Source organism: Rhinolophus sinicus, chromosome 1, assembly GCF_057876585.1.
Source record: "Rhinolophus sinicus isolate RSI-liver-muscle chromosome 1, RSI-T2T, whole genome shotgun sequence".
Taxonomy (NCBI): Eukaryota; Metazoa; Chordata; class Mammalia; order Chiroptera; family Rhinolophidae; genus Rhinolophus; species Rhinolophus sinicus.
The window spans coordinates 115493058-115515442 of record NC_142501.1 but is presented as its reverse complement, the minus strand read 5'-3'; the positions used below and the strand labels follow the sequence as shown (position 1 = coordinate 115515442).

Here is a 22385-nt window from a genome sequence, read left to right as displayed (position 1 = left end):
AGTTTTCATTTATTAGGAGGTAAAAATAACACAAAGTTGACCATCTTGAGAAACTTCCTTTTTCAGAGAAGCGGCCCCACGTCCTCCTTTTCCCCGAACACACTACTCCTTCCGAGCACATTTTATTTTAAGTGTCCTATATTGCCATTCTCATAGGTAAGTTTAATTCATTATTGTCACTCAGCAATTTGTATTATGTAATGTGTTTCCAATTAAAGCTTTCCTTAATAGTTAACATGGTGCCGGATGTGAATTTTTTTGTCGTTCTCAAAAGTCATGTCTAACCACTTATCTTAAGTTCAAATATGTGTGACAAACATGGGATTAGAAAAAAAGCTTTTAAAGCATGGTACTATTACAAATTAGAAACTACTTATTACAAGAAAATAGTCTTTTCTAAATGCTTCAAGATCTTCAGAATTCATTTTTTAACCCTTCCATAAACAGAAATTCGTATGACAAATGACAGACTTGGGTGACTTTGTTGTTTCCAAGTAAAAATACGATCAAACTAGGTCCACACTAGCTCCAAGGAGTACAGTGAACTATGAGACAGAAAATGAATATATAGCAAACTTATTTTCCTTTTGCTTTTTAAACAAAATTCTCACCTTAAATCTTAAAGACAAGTGAAAGAAAACCACAACTGTAGAAGAGAAGCTTTAAAACTATTTTATCATTTCACAACCAGGGAGCCCGTATATCATTTAAAACAGTAGTTTCCAATGTCATGTGAGAATCCCTGAAGTCCCAAGATCAGTCAGTCGAGGGGCCCGAAAAGGTCAAAACTATTTTCACAGAAACACTGACTGTCATTGGCCATTTTCACTCTCATTCTCTTCTAAGTGTACAGTAGAGTTCTCCACAGCCGTGATATCACAGCTCTGATGGTAACATCATAGGTCTGATGGTGACTGGCTCGTAGCTCTAATGGCTCAAGGAATGCATGCCTGTGTGTGCTCGTATTTTAAAATTTTCAGGTTTTATGTCTAATATTGTAACTATCAATGGAGACCACCGACAAAAGAAAATACTTTGGAATTCTCAATAAGCTTTAATAGCATAAAAGAATCCCGGGGCACAAAAGATTCAGAATTAATGTTTTCAAAGACTGTGTCTACCAGATATTCATTACTATTAATTACTTCTCTCATTTTTAATAATCAAAGACTCCATAAGTTCATGTACACGCACAGCCAGTGTCTGCTCATCAGAACATCTGGTTGGCTTAAGAGCATCAGTGTTACAACACTAAGAGGAAGTAAAGTTAAAACGCAATGACACGGTAGCAACTGAGGCTTACTCTGGGCAAACGACAAAATTCAAATAACCATTTGGAAACCCTGGAAATATCTTCCAGTGTGATAATTAACCCCTGAGAACCCCTAATAAGCACAGGGCTTCCAAACTGGGACTTTTTGGGGTATCGAAACAAGAGGAGAAACATTTTAGTGAAGTCACACTTTTAAAATCTCATTTTCTTATTCCTGTCCATGTCTTTTCTCTCAAACTTTGATAGCAACAATGACATCACGTTACTTATGTCAACTCCTTCAATTAAATTTGTAACAAAAAAAAAGGAATGAGGAAGAGAAGACTGCACGCATGCCAAATGTCCGCGCGTACTCCTTCCCAAAATTAAATTGGTGTTACAAAGTGCACCTGGTCTGCAGGGTTGCTCACCGTACTTTCCTACAGCTTCCTCAGGAACAGGATCTTCCACTTCAATGCTGGTCTGAAGGGGTTAGGAAACAAGATGATTAGTAACTCATGGACACTTCATACCATCTCTAGTTAATAATTCAGGATGAAAATGTTGAAGTTCTTACCTCCAAGAAAAGCATTTTTTGAAAAATACATATCTAAGGAAATATTTGGTTGGTGCAAATGTAATTGCAATTTTGCAATTTGTTCTTTACCTTTTAAACCCCAATTACTTTCGCAACAACCTAATACTTTGATAAGTGCACTTGATATAACCGTTAAATATTTCTAATCACAGCTTTGTTTTTAGTGCTAAAACAAGATACTTGCTTGACAAGGTAAGAAACCTTGGTGTATGTCCAGCTGAGTCTAAACTGAACATTTTAGAACCTACTTCATCTAGGTCCACAAGAGCTAGGAGAAACCGAACTGTTATTTGACAAAAATTTTGATAGAAAAAATCATTGACCCAAGTGGCAAAGAGATAATAAAAACTTTTCATTATATTATGTGTCAATAATTAATAGGAAAAATGTTACATATAGTTATGCAGCTTTTAAAAAAAGTATAATAATTTGTAAACAGGGAAAAATAAGAACATTTACTTATTATAATCATCTAAAATGTACCAGACACTTACCATGCACATTTTATTTCTTTCCCACACAAAACAACAAGTATAAAAATGGGTTGATGATGGTTACCCCACTTCCTCTTCCTGGCCATTCCAAGACGTTAGAATACAATGATGGACAGATGCGATCCATTGCAGTCTCTGTCCAGCAGGTTTTGCTTCTAGATCTTCACACGACTGGCTCCTTCTCATGCTTCACTTGGCAGTTTTTGTCATGCTCACAAAGATCTTTCCTGACCACTGATATTCCACTCCCACTCCTATTCCAACTACAACCATGCCCGACCCCCGACAATATTCTTTAACCCAGCATTCTCCATTCTCCTTAAATGACGCAGATATAGTGACTTATAATGGACTGTCGTTCACTTGTTTTTCTGCTTGTACAGCTACAGCTGTCCCCTGAACTTCTCCAGTCAGTGTCTAACTGCCTAGCACACAGCTGGTATCCAACTAGAAATTTACTCCAGGTGAAAACATTGAGCTCGCACCAACAAAGCCTCAAGTACCAAAACACTACACATCTACAGGGTATTGCCAAACACAGTCTCTGAAACTTAACATCCCCCAGGTTAGAAATCCACATGCCCCTTCTAACTTTTCCACTCTGTTCTTGACACTACTGCCATTTGATTGTCTTACAGGTTTACAAAAAGTGTCCCCGATATTTAATAAGTCGCTGCATCTCACTGTGATCATTGTGTTTTACATTCTATAGCACCCTTTACAGTTTTCGAAGTGTTTTCACATTTGTTACCACATTTGTGCATTCCACATACCTCAAAGGTAGTCATTAGTACCATTATGACAAATGAGGGCACTGACATCCGACAGGTTAAGAAGGAGTTGCCCCAAGATCCCACAGCTAGTAAGTGACCCATGCAGGATTCTACTGTGTTCTTATCGTCAAACGCAGTGTCTGTGCCAGGAGGCAGCAGTTGCCTATATCAGAAGATCACACTCCTCCTGTCTCTTTCCAAAGCTGTCACCTCACATTAGCTCATCATTACATTGTATTTCTATTACTGCAAGTACAGTTGCCATCAAGTGACTCAATGCCTGCTGTTTTAACTGAACAAGACAGTTGTTACATAGTAAAGCAGCGCTCAGCCAAATTGTTGTTAGTGTAATCCAACATATTATTAGTATTCACCATGCTTTTCCTACCATAGAAAAGTTCCTTGCAGATCTATTTGACAATACAAATATAATAATACTTTGATGTCCCAGACATTATGCTTAAAAGTTCCGAGTTACAAACAAACCCTACAATCCAAATTCTTCCTTTCTGAATTTCATTAGGATACTTACACATCCACAGAACGCACAATATCATGCATTTGGGCATAGTTCGAGCTGGAATAATTCTTTAGCATTTAGGTAAACTTCACTTCAGAACCCAACTGATTCCTTATGACTTGGAAGCCTACGTGTTTTATACTATTCCCAAGATTCTGTAGCTATTGAGTTACCCATCCAGGATTCCATTCTGTTCTTTCCTCAAACACAGTGCATATACCATTAGGCTGCAGTTGCCTATATCAGAAGATCACACCTTTCTTATCTCTTTCAACAGCTGTCACCTCGCATCAGCTCACCATTACTTTGTACTTGTACTACTACAAGTATGGTTCCTATCAAGATACTCAATGCATGCTGTTTTAATTGAACAAGACAGTTGTCCTGTATTAAAACAGCGCTCAGCTGATTACTGTTAGTATAATCCAAATCAAAGAAGGCACGTGTCATGATAGCATATGAATTTTACCCTCACATAATGGGGAGTCATTCAGTAAGCAGAAGTGTTGCATCATCACAATTCTGTTTTAAGACAGTCACTAAGGCTGCTATTGAGGACCTCTGTTTCTTTCTAGTATCCTATGCATCATCCTGTCTTGCGTCACAGCATAGCCTCTCCCAGGGGCCTCCAAACCCACAAAGGCAGCTACCAAGAGTAGGTCACTTTCTGGCTTCCACTGGGTGGCTCCGGGTTGGGCACAAGCAGCAGCTGACCTGGGCCTGCCCCACAGCCCCTCCCAAGAGGCCCCAAATCCAACACACCTGGTGATCAGCTTCAGCAACACCAGAACAACACCCAATTAGCTCCACAAATGGCACGCCCAAGCCATGGACTGAGCAGACACTGAGCCCTGCTACAGCCGATCCCACTCTGTGACGTCAGCCCACACACATCAGCTCATCTACTGTAGTCACAGCCAGTCGTCCTGAGGGTCAATTCCACACACTGATGCGCCAACAGCAATAAGGCTCAAGTACAACAGGAGGGCACACACCACCCACATGAGCTTCTGGAACTCCTGGCTCCGGTGACCAGGGAGATTGTAGCACTGGACACACAGGACACCTGTTATATGAGCCAATGCTGCCAAGATGAGGAGAATTAGCAGATCTACATAATACATAAAAACACACACACAGAGGCAGTGAACAAACAAGAGAGAAAGAAACATTTCCCTAATGAAAGAACAGGACAAAACTCTAGAAAAAGAGGTAAACCAAATGGACACAAGCAATATACCAGATACAGAGTTTAAAATACTAGTTATAAGGATGTGAGATGAAATTAGGGGAAGAATCCATAAAGTAAGTAAAACTTCAACAGAGAGACAGCAAATATAAAAAAGACATAGAAATCCTTAAAAAAAAAGTCTGAAATGAAAAATACAGTATTAAAATGAATAATTTATAGATGGAATCAGCAGCACATTTGGTGAAGCAGAGGTTCCAATAGTGATTTGGTAGACAAGGTAGCAGAAAACACCCAATCAGAACAGAAAAAAAATGAACATAAATAAAAAATAAATAAAACAGAAAATACTTTCAGGGATGTCTGGGACAATATCAAGTGTAACAACATTCGTAAGGCTATCGAAAGGAGAAGAAGGAGAGAGAGCACGAATTGAAAACCTAGTGGTTGTTGAGTTTCATGAGTTCTTTGAATATTTTGGAGATTAGTCCCTTATCGGAGGCACTGTTTGCAGAAATCTTCTGCCATTCAGTTGGTTGCCTCTTTATTTTGTCGATGGTTTCTTTTGCTGTGCAGAAGCTTTTAAGTTTCATATAGTGCCATTCGTTTATTTTAGCTTTTACTTCACTTACCTTTGGACTCAAATTCATAAAATGCTCTTTGAACCCAAGGTCCATAAGTTTAGTACCTATGTTTTTTTCTATGCAGTTTATTGTGTCAGGTCTTATGCTTAAGTCTTTGATCCATTTTGAATTAATTTTGGTACATGGTGACAGATAGCAGTGCAGTTTCATTCTTTCGCACGTGGCTATCCAATTCTCCCAGCACCACTTATTGAAGAGGCTGTCTTTCCTCTATTGTATGTTTTTAGCTTCTTTGTCAAAATTGTCTGTCCACATTTAAGTGGTTTTGTTTCTGCGTTCTCAAGTCTATTCCGTTGGTCTCTGTGTCTGTTTTCCTGCCAAGACCATGCTGTTTTGATGATTGTAGCCCTGTAGTACAAGCTAAAGTCAGGGCGTGTCTTACCTCTAGTATTGTTCTTTTTTCTTAAGATCGCTTTGGCTGTTCGGGGTCTTTTGTGGTTCCAAACAAATCTGATGATATTTTTGTTCTATTTCTTTAAAAATGCCATTGGGATTTTGATGGGGATTGCATTAAATCTGTATATTGCTTTGGGTAATATGGCCATTTGAACTATGTTGATTCTTCCAATCGATGAGCACAGAATGTCTTTCCATTTCTTTGTGCCTTCTTCAATTTCTTTCAGTCCGAATGGCTATCATCAGCAAGTCAAACACTAACAAGTGTTGGAGAGGCTGTGGAGAAAAAGGAACCCTCATACACTGTTGGTGGGAATGCAGTCTGGTGCAGCCGTTATGGAAGGCAGTGTGGAGGTTCCTCAAAAAATTATGAATAGAATTACCGTATGACCCAGGAATCCCTCTCCTGGGTATCTACCCCAAAAATCTGGGAACATTTATCCATAAAGACATGTGTGCTCCAGTGTTCACTGCAGCTTTGTTTACGGTGGCTAAGGCATGGAAACAACCAAAATGTCCTTCGATAGATGAATGGATAAAGAAGTTGTGGTACATATACACAATGGAATACTATTCAGCGGTAAGAAAAGATGATATAGGAACATTTGTGACAACATGGATGGATCTTGAGAGTATAATGTTAAGCGAATAAGTCAGACAGAAAAAGCAGAGAATCACATGATTTCACTGATATGTGGTATATAAACCAAAAACAACAAAAGAACAAGACAAACAAATGAGAAACAAAAACTCATAGACACAGACAATAGTTTAGTGGTTACCAGAGGGTAAGGGGGTGGGGGTTGGGAGGAGAGGGTAAGGGGGATCAAATATATGGTGATGGAAGGAGAACTGACTCTGGGTGGTGAACACACAATGGGATTTATACATGATGTAATACGGAATTGTACACCTGAAATCCATGTAATTTTACTAACAATTGTCACCGTAATAAATTAAAAAAAGGAAGAAAACCTATTGGAATACATAATGATGGAAACCTTTCCTAACCTGGAGAAGGAAATAGACACACAAGCGTAGGAAACACAAAAGTTCCAAACAAAATGAACCCAAATAGGCCCACACCAAAACATATCATAATTAAAATTCCAAAGGGTTAGGACACGGAGAGAATATTAAAACCGTCAAGAGAAAAGTAGTTAGTCATGTACAATGGAGATCGCATAAGATTGTCAGGTGATCTCTCAAGAGAAAATCTGCAAGTCAGAAGAGATTGGCAAGAAATATTGAAAGTGATGAAAAGCTATAATCTACAACCAAGATGACTATTACTGTATCTGGCAAGGCTCTCGTTTAGAATCAATGGAGAGGTAAAAACTTGCCAGAGAAAAAGATGATGGCGTTCAGCAACAACAAACCAATATTACAAGAAATGTGAAACGACAACTTGAAAAAAGAACAAGACACAGAAGAAGAAGGAGAAGGAGGAGGAGGAGGAGAAAGAGGAGGAAGAGAAAGAGAAGAAGGAGAAGAAGGAAGAAAAGAAAGAGGAGGAGGAGGAGAAACAGGAGAATGAGGACGAAGAGGAGGAGAAGAAATATGGAAAATAAAATGGCAATAATTACATACGTATAACAATTACTTTAAATACAAATACGTTACATGCTCCAGAGACGACCTAACGTGGCTGAATGGATAGGACTTCAAGACCCATATATATGACATCAAACTGAAACAGTTTTGCACAGCAATAGAAACCATCAACAAAATGAAAACACGACCAGACGAATGGGAGAAGATGTTTGCCAATCATATATCAGAGAAAGGGTTGATATCCAAAACATATAAGGAACTCAGAAAACGTAACACCGAAAGACAAACAATGCAATTACAAAATCAGAAGAGTACCTGAATAGGCTTTTCTCCAAAGAGCTCACACAGATAGCCAAGAGACATACGACACCATGCTCAGTGCACTAATCATTAGAGCAATGCAAATTAAAAACACAATCAGCTATCACCTCACAACTGTCTGAATCGCCATCATCAATAAATCAACAAACAACAAGTGTTGGTGAGGATGTGAAGGGAACCCCCCGTGCACTGTTGGTATGACCGCAAATCCGGCCAGCCACAATGGAAAACAATATGGAAGTTCCTCAAGATTTTGAAAATAGAACTACCATGTGGCACAGCAATCCCACTTCTGAGTTTTTCTCCGCAGAAATCCAAAACACTCCTTTGAAAACATGTATGCATCTGTATGGTCCTTGTCGCATTATTTACAATACTCCAGATAAAGAAGCAACCGAAGTATCCATCGTCTTGGATAAACAAGAAGTGCTACATATATACAACAACATACTACTTGGCTGTAACAAAGAATAAAATCTTACCATTTGTGACAACGTGCGTGCACCTACAGGGTATTATTCGAAGTGAAATAAGTCAGATAGAGAAACACAAACACCATATGATTTCACTTATTGGTGATACGTAAAAAAAATAAATAAACGTAGAAAAGAGAAACAAACTCATAGATGCAGAGAACTAACTGATCGTGGCATGATTCGAGGAGTGTTGGGGGATGCTTGAAAAGGTAAAAGGATTAAGAAGTACACATTGGCAGTTATAAAACAGTCATGTAGCTGTCAAGGACAGCACACAGAATACAGGAAATAACATTGTAATAACTAAGTAGGGTATCAGGGATTCCACACTAATCGGAGTACCAGTTTACACATTATATAAATGCCTAACCACTATGCTGTACGCCTGAGGCTGACATCATATTGAATGTCAACTGTAACAGAAATGAAACATTTTACATTTATAAAGAAAACTAAAAACTTTCTGAAGCTTGATATTTTATTACACGGTTTTTAAGAATCTCTGCTTTTGACCAGAGTAAAGAAAGCACCCTGTCTTTTGCAGACACGGATCCTTTCTTTACTTTGGTCAATGCATCATGGACAATGGGCACAGGACCTCACGGACACGTTTTATAGGGAGCAGACAAGAGCATCATGAGCTTTGGAGCCAAGTGCATTTTGGATCAAACCCTCAACCTTCTCCCTGGCTACTGCAACACATGCTACCTAGACTGACTTGGTCTCCACTTCCTTATCTCTGAAGATGAGGATTCCCTTCCTTGCCAAGGCTATTCTGAGAAGTAAATGAGATCGTGCTTGTTACAGAATAGGTACTCAACAAGTGTTGATTTGACGATGGAGTATGTCAGAATATCAGTTGAATGAAAATCTGTGTCACTCTTGATTACATGGGCCGAGGAGCCCACGCATCAAATACCATCTAATCAAATATGCCATTAAAACACAAAACTTGAAAAAAAAAATTCTCTGTTTTTCAAATTGGTTATTATTTTATGCAAAACATGTACTCTTCAATAATATGAAGACATTTAAATATATTCCCTATTTTACTATCACTATACATTTCCCAGCCCTTCTTTTTCTCAGCCCCCATCTTTGATACTTACTGAAGTTAAAAAAACAACAACAAAACAATGCAGCGCCAAATGGTCACATGTTATAAAATGGTTCATGCTGAAGAATTTTCCATGACAAACAAAACAATGATAGGTAGACCACAACTAAATTTTACAAGTCATTGCTACACAAAACTAAATTCAGAGCAAAACAGTTAATTTCACACAGGAGCCTTTTACCTTGGTATGAACATCGACGAGCCATTCCTCTGATACAGACCATGAATCATTCTTGCAAGATTCGCAGGAAACACTTTAGGGTCAAGACACACAACAAAAACAAGTGAGTTCATTTCTTGACAAAAGCAACAACAACAAAGGGTGTAAAAGGTCAGCTATCTGCATATGAAATGAAGTTTCTTGATATGATTAAAATTTGTATGATGTGCTAGAAAAGCTATTAGTTACCTATTTCTGCCTCCACCACTCCCAACTCATGCAATATTTAATGAAGATACACTCTAAGTTTCTGTAACAAAGAATGACAGCCAATATGTTGGCAACACCTGAGAGTACCTTGTTTTCACCAAAAGTCCTGAAGACTGAATTGAAACGCAACTAATAGCTGACATAACTGGAACCTGAACTGGGACAAAAGCGAGGACCTAAATCAAGGTAGAAAGATACACTGACCCTTCTCCATGGTCTGTCCCTGGTTCAAAGATTAATCTGCGTCAGTCAAAAATGGCAGTCTTGCTTCTTTAACGTAGAAAGCAGTTATTAAATCGCGCCATTCATTCCTTTCACCCTGAAACACTACAATCAGTTCCCTGAAATGTGTGAAATGTTTGCAAGTTACACGTACAACAGTCAAAGAACAAATATGTATGTTCTTAGCCTCCCCACTCCCAGACCACTTGTCCTCACAGCATCCTGGAAATCTCCAACCTCAAAAACTTCAGCCTAAGAAGGCATAGACTCCTGAAACAAGGATGGGCTCAAATGACCCACAGTAGGAGTTCTCCATTTCCCTGTTCCTGGAAAATAAGCTAAGTGGAGCCTCAGTCATCCACTCCCAACATAGTCATGTTACCACCTACCCAACTCCATTACTGTTTTCACAATCAGTCCTATCTCTGCCCAACCCTCCATATCCATGAGAAGGACATTAGCACATTGGGAAAAGAGGTGGAGGTGACGAGACACCTGCCTTGGGCGAGTGATCTATGTAGTTCAGCAATCTCCAGTGCCTTAGCACTCGAGGGACATAAGCCCCCTAAGTAAGCTGGGGTGCAGGTGGATGATTCCACATTCCTACTTGCTATTAAGAGAATGTTTCCAAGGGCTCAAATTAGTATAATGTGTTTTGATACAAAACTTACATTTTGCTACTTTTCCAATTTAGCAAACAAAAGCAGCAAGATTTTCAGGACGCTCTTGCACCCCTTATTTTAATCTGCTTTTTTAGACGATTACCAACATCCTGTGTCCTTCCTTCTTGTAATTTCTCTTTACCTTGTCATACCCTACTATTCTGATCTCTTTTCCCTTATCTGATCTCTAATCTCTGCTCTAAAAGCCTTATTCCTATCCCAACCTGTGTTGTTCCTCTTGAAACTTGGATTCAACTGCTAATTCCATTCTTATCTTCTTCCACTGCAGTCACTAGACCTTTCCATTATTAAAACACTCATCCAAACGATGATAAAGAAGAAAGTGTACTGGGCTTAGACACCTACATTTAATATCAGTTCATCACTCACTGTACTCAAATAAGTCACATAATCTCTTTGAGTTCAAACTCATGTGATCAACCACTTGACCAAAACATTAATGGCAGCATGAAGTACTAGGGGGTGTTTGAATAATTAATTGCTAACATCCCTTCAACACCTGGAATTCTATGTCCTTTTGATTCTGTCTAGAAAAATGGAGAACACGTAGCTGGCAGAAGTGGAAAAAAGTAACAGAACAGCAAAAAAAAAAACCCCGAGAAAAGCAAAGACACAGGTAAAAAATCAAGAAAAGTCATGGAAGAAGGAAGAAAGACTCTGGAAAAAAGGAAAGAACTTCCTAGAACAAGGGAAAGGTACCAGCCAGAAGAGAAACACAGGCTGAGACATCAGTAAGTAGAGAAATCAATTGGAAATATCATCTCAATTTGTGCTGCAGTAACACAACATGATCTATACACACATGTTCTTCACTTACAGAACAACGATTCGTCCCAAGAAGGCTACATCGCATTATACCTGAAAACACTTGCCTGATTAGGTCTTGCTTATGCACAACCTGTGGTTCTGTGGCCACAGCGAACTGAGATCTGCCTTCAACACTGATGGTGAAAACAAGGTTCTCGAGACTGCTGCAATTGTGGAGTACATTAACACAAGAGCTTGCGCTCACTGGGCTTGGGAGGACACTTCTCAATCAGTGTTAACACGTCACTAAACGGGACTCTCTGAGTCCACCTGACTTGCACCTGAACCTTGAATCCAGACCTGTCCAGGCACTTCTCAGTACAGGCTGAGGGACAAGAGAAGGGACTTGGGAAGCCAAGCAGGCTGAAGGTCACATCACGGGTCAGCCACTTGTAACTATGGTACAGGGGTCAATTAATCCACCTCCCGGAACCACACACGTCTAATGAATAAAAACCAGGCCGAACAGCACAGCTCCTTTGCAAAGTTACTGTGCCGACGACCTGAGAGAACCAGTGTTAGGCACATAGTACAGGGTCTAATCCAGAGCAGAACACTCATTAAAGCTTACTGGCTTCTCTCTGCAGTCTCTTAGTTAACATGCAATTTTAGAAATCCATAAAATCCTACCTCCTCGCATTGTTGCATGTAGAACACTCATTCACTGTTAAAGAAAAAATTCAAATAAAGTGTAAATACACAACAGAAAAACACAGAATTTTGAAAGCGTCAGATTGAAGTGATGTAAAAACATTTCTTTGGGACAACCCCTGAAGGCTATAGTAGAATGAATAGTAATGATACTATTGGTCGGCAATTAATACATGCAGATCCTTTACATTTCTCCTATTTATATGTGTGTATATATATTTATATTTATATGTTCATACATATATACACACACATATATATGTATATGTATGTCCTTATGTATGTTTGTATTATATATTTATATCAAATGAAAGAAAAATAAACGGGATGTGCAAAAATTTGATATCTACAAGTCAAGTGCTACTTACAATGATTGTAATCCTAACCAGACCCATCAGAATTTATAGATGATGCAATACAGAATTGTACACCTGAAATCTATGTAATTTTACTAACAATTGTCACCCCAATAAATTTTAAAAATAAATTATAAAAAAAAGAAAATCAATCTTAACAGGAGTTATTATCTCTGAAAGGAGTACAAAAGTCATGTGAAAAACTAGAGAATAAAAAGAAGTGGAGATAAAAATTATTGAGCCTCAAAATTCATATAGTCACGAGTGAGGTAGAAAAGCGTGAAGCAGAACACTAAAAATTCTGGGATATTGAAGACTGAGCAAGACAGGATGTAGTAGAAAACATTTTTTAAATCTGTTTTTACAGGTTAATTCACTGATTACCATGCCTTAATTCATTTCACTGCAGATGACGTTGGGATATACGTATTGTACGTCATTCCCCTATTCCGTTCACAGCGGTTACTTTTTTATTTTCAGATTTCTGGAACTAAGGTGGGATTTGCTTCTCCTTCTTGATATTTCAGTTCCCATCATTATTATCACTCAGTTGATCTTTGAGAATCATTCTTTGTGGAAAATGATTTTATTTTTAAGGCCAGTTGATATAAAACGAGACTATTAGGAAATAAAGAAAAAGGGTGATTTAAAAACTGCACCATACTCTTAGAGTATTAAGTCATATTGTTCAATTTTTAAAATTTCAAATTGATTCTCTTATTGGAACAGTCAGATGAGATGATTCGAAATATTTTCATAATTCAGATGTATTTCATTCCATATTGATGATAAGTATTTTAAACTTCAGCTTTTTTCACATTTAAATTGCCCTCCAAATCATTGACTTAAAACTAAAGAATACAAATAGACTATAATTATTCAGGTTATAATTATTTTTAAAATGTATCCTTTCCGTTGGCTTTAGGAACAAGCAGCATGTCAAGAAAACGTAGACCCGTTAAATGACCGTGGTGACAGAATTCAACGTCTGCAGGTCAGAATTCAACGTCTGGAATCTGAACTCTCCAAAGCGAAACATTTTAAAATAGAATTGGAAGAATGTAAGCGCCTCTACCTAGAGGAATTAAAAGTTACAGCATCTTTGGAAAAGAAACTAAACAAGTAAGTCCAAACAAAGAGAAAATCAATCGAGCTCATTAATTTGCCTCTAAAGTCTACTTTTTATCCAGGCAGATTCCCGAGATTAATAGGAAGTGAAAGCTTACTAAATAGCATAATTTTGGAAAATGATGTTAGTGAATAAATCACTTTTAAAATGTTAGTTCAGGATGCATCTCTCCCATTTGTGGTTTTACATGACTGTATTTTTCCTTCTCACGCTTTTCATAGCCTTAATCTGATCTACCAGTCTCTGAGCAAAGCGTTTTTGAAGCTTTATGATTCAGACAGCGCTATTTATTATAAAATTTCTTGTCAGAATTCCCCTAAATATGAGGTAACTATTTATTATAAGATAACAACTTAAACCCAAAGGGTTAAGTACTCTGCATATTCTGGCACTTGGTAAATGTACTTTCTCGATTGTGCTGTGTTATTGTCTCTAGAGGTCGCTTTCGGACAAGTTGTTTTTTCTAGTCTTTTGGATGTACACAGAGGCATACATGTGAAATATAGGAGAAGGTTAACATAGGGGTGAAGGGTAGTGTAACTGACTAAGTGGCTATAAAAATAAGGTGGTCAGCCTGAGGGGGTGTGTGGAAGACAGAAAGGGCAGATCCCACCTCCAGTGCCTTGGTAACAGTGTCATAAGCTACATGGCCCTGGAGCTGTTTCAGTTCAGTATGGTCACCAACCAGGCTCTCTTGTTCTCCCCCAGAGGCTGTTGTTCTAAATGACGCCTCAGTGCCAAATGGTTAATTTCTTCAGGGTAATGAGGGGATTACCCAAGGGCAGTGAAAGCAAATGCTTGAAAATAGCTTTGTGGGATTTCAACAAATTTCTAAACTTGTTTACTATGTATGTCTCTTAGCAATCCTCAAGAATCTTATGGGTTCAGCCATTCCAGAAGGCAGAAAGTATTATCTGTTAAGCCGTCAACATCACTGATAGGCCTTTTCCTCCCCTCCCTACTTTGAATTACTTCTTAGCCTGGCTTCCCCACAGAAACATATGTACCTGTTTAGAACAATTTGAAACATATCCTTGTACTTGGTAGGTCTGCCCTGACATATTTTCAGTGTTCGTTTCATGGGCAATTCCACTTACTATTATGGAAACATTAAAAACTGCAAATCATTAAGGAAAAAATAAAATACTAAGTCTTTGCTCTTACAATCTTCACAGGATTAAGGACACGCTGGCAGAGATGAGAACCCAGCTTCTCATGAATGCACCACAGAACTCTTTACTCAGCACGGCTCCCAGGAGGCCAGACCTGCACCTCCCTTGTGTTGGAAGGCTAAATGATTGGTTCCGACCTCAAGGAAGTCTCGCTCCAAGAGAGCAGTTGGTGATTGCTACGTCAGCCCCACAGACTTCTAATAATGGCACGTGCACCAACTTGATGAAGGTTAGTTATATTACCTTCTTTCCTTTGGGTTTCAGATTTGTGATGTAATTCTTGTTCTTAACTTGGTGAGATTCTGAGTTGTTTCATTGACTAATGCACACAACGTAAAGGGCATAATTGTGTGTGCTAATGTAGAATGGACAGAAATTTTACCATCTTTTGTAAGTCCCTGCATCTCCCATGTTTTAAGAGCTACCTGTCATTAACTGTATTCAATAAATGTAATTAACTGACACATTTTAAATTTCTGGAAAAGCTGCTTTTCAATTAGATTTTACAAATGAAATATTACTACCTAACAACGAACGGTATGCTTTGAGATGCTTTGGCTTACTTCTGCATTGTTTTTAATTTGGCGATGGTTTATAACAATTTTAGTTTTCCTACAGCCCAGTTTCGCCATCCCTAAGCGTAAGTGAATGATTGACATTTACTAACTAAATGTGGATGTTTCTTATTTCAATGAAACCGAGGTAAATCCTTTTTATGAATTCGGCAAACTTGTAACCCTGGAAAGATTAACTTCTCTTTCTAAGTTAAAAGTTGTCATCTTTTTACATGATAGTACATCCTTAATTTCTGTTTTACTTATAGCATTTTTATTTTGATGATTTAAAATGTCTTGCTTAAAAAGTAATAATAAAATAAAATGTCTTGCTAAGCCACAGTACATTTTCGAAAGAGGTAAATTGAGCAAATATTTGAATTTTTAAAATGAAGTTCACTTATATCTGTATATCTTGGCATCACTTGAATAATTGATGACTGAGATGGCAATGAAATGGGGTCGTTACTAGCAACTTGTTTTCTTTGTGCAATACTGTTATTAAAATGTCCATTTTGATCTCATTTCTTTAGTTCTTCACCGAGCCAGGATTTCTGTTTGGACCTTTTTTATAGTTCTCATACCTTTGGTAAAGTAGTCCTTCTGTGCATTAATTTTGCTCCTGAACTCATTGAACTGCCTCGTGAGTTTTCTTGTATCTCATTGAGATTCTTCCTGGCTGCTATCTTGAAATCTCTATCACGTAGATCACAATCTTTCGTGACTTTGACTTGGTTTCTGGAGAAGTGTCGTTGTCTCAGTGTTACCCTGTTACCCTGGTTGTTCATGCTGCTGGATGGCTTGTTCCTCTGCAGGCTCATTTGAAGTAGTGAACACTTTCTTATTGATGTACATTTTGATGTGAGCAATTCAGCAGGTAGATAATTAGACGTCTCTGTTTTGTTTTTCAGTAGCTGATGCAATAGCACAGTTTCTGTTTTCTTTCACTGGTGCTACTTGTGCCTAGGGGGTCCAAGTGTGGGGGCTTAGCTGTGAGTGTGGGAGTGCTGGCCTGGGTGACCAGCATGATGGGTGTTGCCGCTGTATCCAGATCACGACGTTCGCTGGGCACCAGCACCTTGGGAGGGAACAGGGGAAAGCGCTGGTTGAGGAGAGCCTGTCTTGAGCCCACTGAGCTCACCTGGTTCCCTGTGGCCCTGGTAGGACTGTGCTGTGGTTGGAGGCTGGAGAAGTATTTCTGCTGCTGCTACTGGTCTCTGGTGGTGCCAGCACTGCTGCAACTGGGGAGGGTTGGGATTCTTGTGGAGGTGGGGGGATGCTGCTGCTGCCCCTCTTACCCTCCACTGGGCTGTGATGTGGGGGTTGCGCCCCAACCCCTCCACTGCTACTGCCTTTGCTGGGGCTTCAGGCTCAGCCTGTCCACCTGGAACCAGGTGTGGGCCTGTTCCTGTCCTTCCCCCCATCCTGCCTCCCTTTCACTTCCCATACACCCTCCTTCCCTTTACGGCTGTGGGATCTTTTAGGCATCCTAGTGTGTGGGACAGAGGAACCTCTTTTGGGCTAGAGATGTCCAACTAGTTATAGATGTTAGAGGAGATGCAACGTTGTTGTGTCATTTGCCATAATGTTGACATCACCTTCTAAGATAGCCATTTCTGTCAATGCAGATTGGTTTGTAATTTGATGGTATTTTTATGGCCCGCTTAATGACAAGCAAAACAGCATAGGCCTGTGCTAAATGAGGTTTCAACCTTGTTTTTTCATTTAATTTCATCATAACATAGCATAGCAGAGCCAAGTATTTTGAGATAGCCTTTTGGTCGTATAGGATCTCAGTGCTTCGAAGTGCTGACATTGGAATACTGGGTACAAAAGGAAAGTGTATGTCTAATGTTTTGTAAGTTGTTCAGCATGATACATACTTCAAATGGTCTCTTTAGTCGTCTCCAGAAAAATCAGAAGATGAAAGAGTGTAAATGCAGAAGCTATGCAAGAGAATATGCTTGTGGACATTTTTTCTTTAATTAATTTTTGGTAGGAAAGATGTGTTTAGTTTTTCAGTATTTCTAGATAAACGAGAAATGGTTTATTTTAAACTCAATACCGTTTTTCCAAGTTAGCCACTATCCCCCTGTGGGGCGTTGTTTTGCCCAATCGTGCAAGCCTGATTAAGAGAGATGAAAAAGCGCTACTCCGTCAAGATACAGAGATACGTCTCCCAATCACGACAGAATGCTGGAAAGACTTATGGTCCAGCTGTGATGATGTGAGGTTGGACAGAAGTGTGCTAGGAGATAAAGAGAAATCTCTTTTGTGGTATAAGTTTTGCTTGCTACAGATTACCACAACATGGTTAACGCATTTGTTGGTTGATATCGGTCAACCAAGTTTTATTTTCAGGAAAAGAAAGGTTCCTTTAAGGAAGAATTTCCTCAGTTCGAGTTTGCTTTCTATCATTAAAGATTTTCTCCTTCAAGTTCTCGGTCCTGTGTTGAGAAATGTTTGTGCTTTATATATTGAGTGTATTGACTGCTATTAATCGGAGTTTTGATATCAGTCTCAGTTTCCTTATTTTTTTTCATGACTTTAAAGCTTCCAATTATTTAGAAAGTTACTATTTTGTTTCTCATGCCTCAGTATTGTTGAACTACATGACAAAGTTTTAGGTATTCATTTTGTCTGAGTCAGAAATTGATGGCAATTTCCTGAATATGAGGAAGTAGCTGGCATGTTACTCTAGCCTCAGTAAGAAGTCCTAAAGCCCATTCCTGGCCCGCAGCTCATTGGTTTTGTGACCTCAGGTGACCTCTGATCTCTCTGAGCTTGATTGTACAATTACGGACTTTGACTAAATCAGTGACTTTCTGACTTCAAAAATATTTATTTTTCAGTCTAATACGAGTCTTTAAAAAAAATTTTGAACGAAACTATATGATATAAAATATAGACAAGTAGAGCTGCCTAGCTAACGGAGACATGGAGACTCTGAGATTTTGTGTTCCTGCGGGGTCCCCAGTGGAACCTTAGATTTCTATGGGACAGAGTCTGAGAAGTACCAGTTATGAGAAAACCCTTCTAGTGAAACTCCTTTGAATTAAAGTTCGTGGATACATTCTTTTCCTGTGTATAATTTTCTCACCTGTCTATATTTTTGAGTAATGGAAAGGTATAAATAAACTTGCAGAAGCATTCTCCTTCTGAATATTGGACTACAAGCTACTTCTACTATCTGAACACAATCTTCACCTACAAATAAACATAAAGATAATCGAAGTAAATATCTAGGAAAAGGGCTTTGGGGAAAAGAAAATAACGTTACATTTGCAGTTCCCTAATTCAAGTCACAGAAAAATGTGATTTGCATTTTATATATTGTTGATTAATTGGAATTAAAACTGTTTCATGACAGGCCTCTCCCTTCACCTGGTATTGCGTTGTTGTTTTTACAAGGCCGTCTAGTAATGTTGTCACATTATTCATTTTATAAGCCCCTTCTATGAAGCTATTGACAAAAAGGTGTTATGGAAAACAGTCTCTGCAAATATTGGAAACCATGATGGCCAACAGATTTGTCTTCACCCCTGAATTTGTAAAGGCATTGGATGTCATATTATCGTTGTCACCACACTGTCTATTATGTTCTGGACATTATTGTAAGCCCCGTTTCGGTCATGTAGTGAGAGGATACCTTTCAGAAGGAAGGATTAAATAAGAAAACTTTAGACTGGGACACTTGCAGTATAGAGTTTGAAATATTCCCATACATTTCGTAATTAAGTAGACTAACTACAACCACTCGAATACTTCAAAAATTGGGCCTCCCTCATTTGTAGAAAGAATACGAAGTTACAATTAAATAATTATGTATTCTTTTCGTTGTTACTAATTCTTTAGTCATGAATCAGAAACTAAATTTGAAAACTGGGTCTAGGCCATACTTTCTAAGTCAGATTTCCTGTAATCTTTGTGTCCATACAAATATAAATGTTTCAGTCATAATACAGACAAGAAAACAGTTTTTGTGATTGTTGCAGCCAGCAGAATTTTCACGTGACGTGACAGGGCCACAATCATCATTTTATGTATTTAAGGTTCTATGCTGAGAAATAGCCTAGAACACACTGTAAGATTAATTTTAAAAGTGCAAGAAACCATTAAGATAAAAAATCCATAAAGGAAAAAAATCCATTAAAGTTAAAAAAAAACTGATTAAAGTTTTATAAAGGGCTGTTTTTCTAAGGATTGAAAAGTAATGCTTTCACTGTAAAATATGACTTGTTTGATTCTTTGTAGGAATCAGATCACACCTCATCCTTCTGAAATTGTGTGTATTCAGTAGACAAATTTCAGCTGCACTATGGTCGGATTAGTCTAAACAGCATCACCTATATATGTTCTCTATTAAATTAAAATGAGTACAAATTTATTTTATTTATGTGATTACTTTTGTGTGTATTTACACAATGCCCAAGCAAGGTCTACTCTTTAAAGGTGTTATGTAAAGGCCACATTCCTACATTAAAGCCTCTTGTTTAACTTAAATACTGTAACTAAGATTTGATTTATTTCAGGAGCAGCAGAAGTTGGTGGAAAGCATAACTAGAGATGTAGAAGAAGGTAGGTGGCCAAAATGTACTGATTCCAGTTAGATACCATTAATTTCTGAAATAAACAATAAAGAGTAACTGGCATCCTTCTCCATGTTTTGATAATAGATACTACAATAACTATTTTCTCATGCATTGCAAGTGGGAAAATTGAAAGCATAAACAAGCATTATGAAGAATACATGTCTTCCTCATTTATTCATCACGTGTAGCCTTTCGAAAACCTCAAAGTCCATGTATCTCTTTTTATTTCTGGCCGTCCCCTTCCTTTCCTCTACCACCCATATGGAACTTTTAACTTGCACATTGAAAACTGGGCTTCATCAACCTATCCTGTTTTTGCTAGTGATATAAGGCCCAGTAACCAGGCTCATCTAGTAATACTTAGGCAATTACAGTCCATATAGCTGTCACCTGATCGGTGACATTTAAACCTCCAGTCATTGACTTTGTCATTGGTTTACCTTTTACCTTCAGGAGAAACATCACATACTTTTGCATGGTTAAAACCACCCAAATCAATTTACTTCTTGCCAAATAATTCGGCCTTCTCTCTTGCTACTAACTCTAGTCTGCCCCTTTGCTCTAGCATCTATTGATAGCTAAACTAGACTACTTCTCATTCCACGCTGTTCTTCCCCACTCTAGTCTTTGCATCTGCTTCTTCCTTCTATGTGGCATGCTTTTTCCTTGTCCTTCAGATATGAACATACGTATCACCGCCACCAAAAGGCAGACAATATTGACACTAAGCCAGGAGGTCCCTTCTATGTGTTCCGATAATGCCCTGCTTTATATTTGTATGGCATATGTGACTCTGAATGGAAATGGCCTGTTCACCTGTTTTTCCAGTTTAGAGTAGGTGATGGTTCGGGGGTGGACCATGTCCTCTTCACCTTGTAACTTCAGTGCTTGTTGTACTACCTTAGCACATGCTTGTTGAATAAATGAATGAAGAATGAGACAATCAGAAGCTCTGAAACTTAGCAGGAAGAGCAGTTAACTCAGTGTGCAGCCATGGGCAAGTGATATGTAATAGTAATCTCCTATTGGGTAGTGGAGTCTTCATAGGTTTTTTTCACTCTTCTTAACATGTATACTTACATTTTAGATAAAGAGTATGATTCTTTCTTTTTTTTTCTAGCTGATGCTGAACTTCAATCTGAACACCGTCTACTTTGCTCTAATATCTAGTGATGATCTAGTTTTGAATGCATCACAAGAATATATGTCGTTTTTGAGTAAGAACTATATGATCTGAAATATAAATAGTTCACCTTTACTGGGCTGTTTACATAGCATTTTCCTTCTTTCCCATTAAACATATGGCATGTGAAAATCCTTATTGAAGGAAAATATTTTCGTTTCATATGTGTATATGAAAATCTATATAGTATTCAAACTGTGTTTCTTGGCGTCTAACTAGCTTTGGAGCAGATTTTGTGGATGAAAACAAGCAGTGTTAAGTTTTACATACTCATGCTGCCCAAATACTAGCTGTTTATCCAACACCCAAACAACCAAGTTGTCATTAATACTGCAGTGGTGTAAACTGATAGCTATTTTTCAATTTTCCAATATTTATCACTGTGTATGAACCTAAAAATTTTCACAGACATCATTTTGATATCTGCTGTTATGGTTACGATCAATGTTTGGATGTATTACAATTGTTATAGTGCCATAAATCTGATTATATTAATATATAATTTTAAACACAGATTCATAAAGCTGTCCTCTTACAGAAATAAAATTTGTCTAAGGTTTTTCACCTTTTCTAGTCATTGATTTATCGATTTGTTTTTTGGAAACAGTCTTAAAATTAAGAAGCTTCTGGTTACGCCGACTTGGCAGAAATGTCACACAAGTGATGCTGAGTTCTTCCCAGTGCAGCAAATCTGGAGGCAGGTGCTGGGTTCCGTTACTGGCAATGTTGACTTTGATCGTGTGGTTAAGAAGCGTCGCCGAGTTTGTCCACCATAAAATTACTATTTCCCCTTGGTTATTCCCTTATCTCTTGTGTGCAGATACCCTGAGACTCTGTAAATATATCGTCAATCCTCAAAATCTCACCCACTAGATGGAGCACCCATTGATGACTCTTGCTGAATCAATGCCTTGATGGTTGCCAAATGATTATAGTATGATTCTGTCATCCCTCCTGCATTGATCAATACATCCAACGAAACACGCAAACAGATGAGGGAGGAAGGAAAGCTTATTACTTTGGTGCTTAAATGCTCCTGATTTGCCCAGTGGTAGCCATTTCAAGCTCACAGCATATCTTTTTGACCTGTCCCCATTATTCTTTGAGCACGTCCTTCCTCTCTCGATAAGTTGTTCCAAGCTCATCTTGTAGTTGTCCGCCCCAGCCCTGTCATCGGACATTTTCTATAGAAGCCCTGAATCCTCTTAGGGGAGAGTGACATCGGGAGACCTGGATCTGGACACCAGATGCGGTGGGTGTGCATGTTGCTAG

General features: G+C 38.4%; 1 protein-coding gene across 1 annotated transcript; it reads left to right on the top strand.

Annotated features, from left to right (window-relative positions):
* The first annotated feature begins 8414 nt into the window (after positions 1 to 8414).
* Positions 8415 to 21677, top strand: LOC148759242 (ankyrin repeat domain-containing protein 26-like). Its single transcript, XM_088793700.1, has 5 exons — positions 8415 to 8426; positions 13409 to 13605; positions 14788 to 15013; positions 19871 to 19916; positions 21051 to 21677. Exons 1-5 carry the CDS (start codon positions 8415 to 8417, stop codon positions 21098 to 21100), a joined length of 531 nt encoding a protein of 176 aa, XP_088649826.1. The 3' UTR covers positions 21101 to 21677.
* The last annotated feature ends 708 nt before the right edge of the window (positions 21678 to 22385 follow it).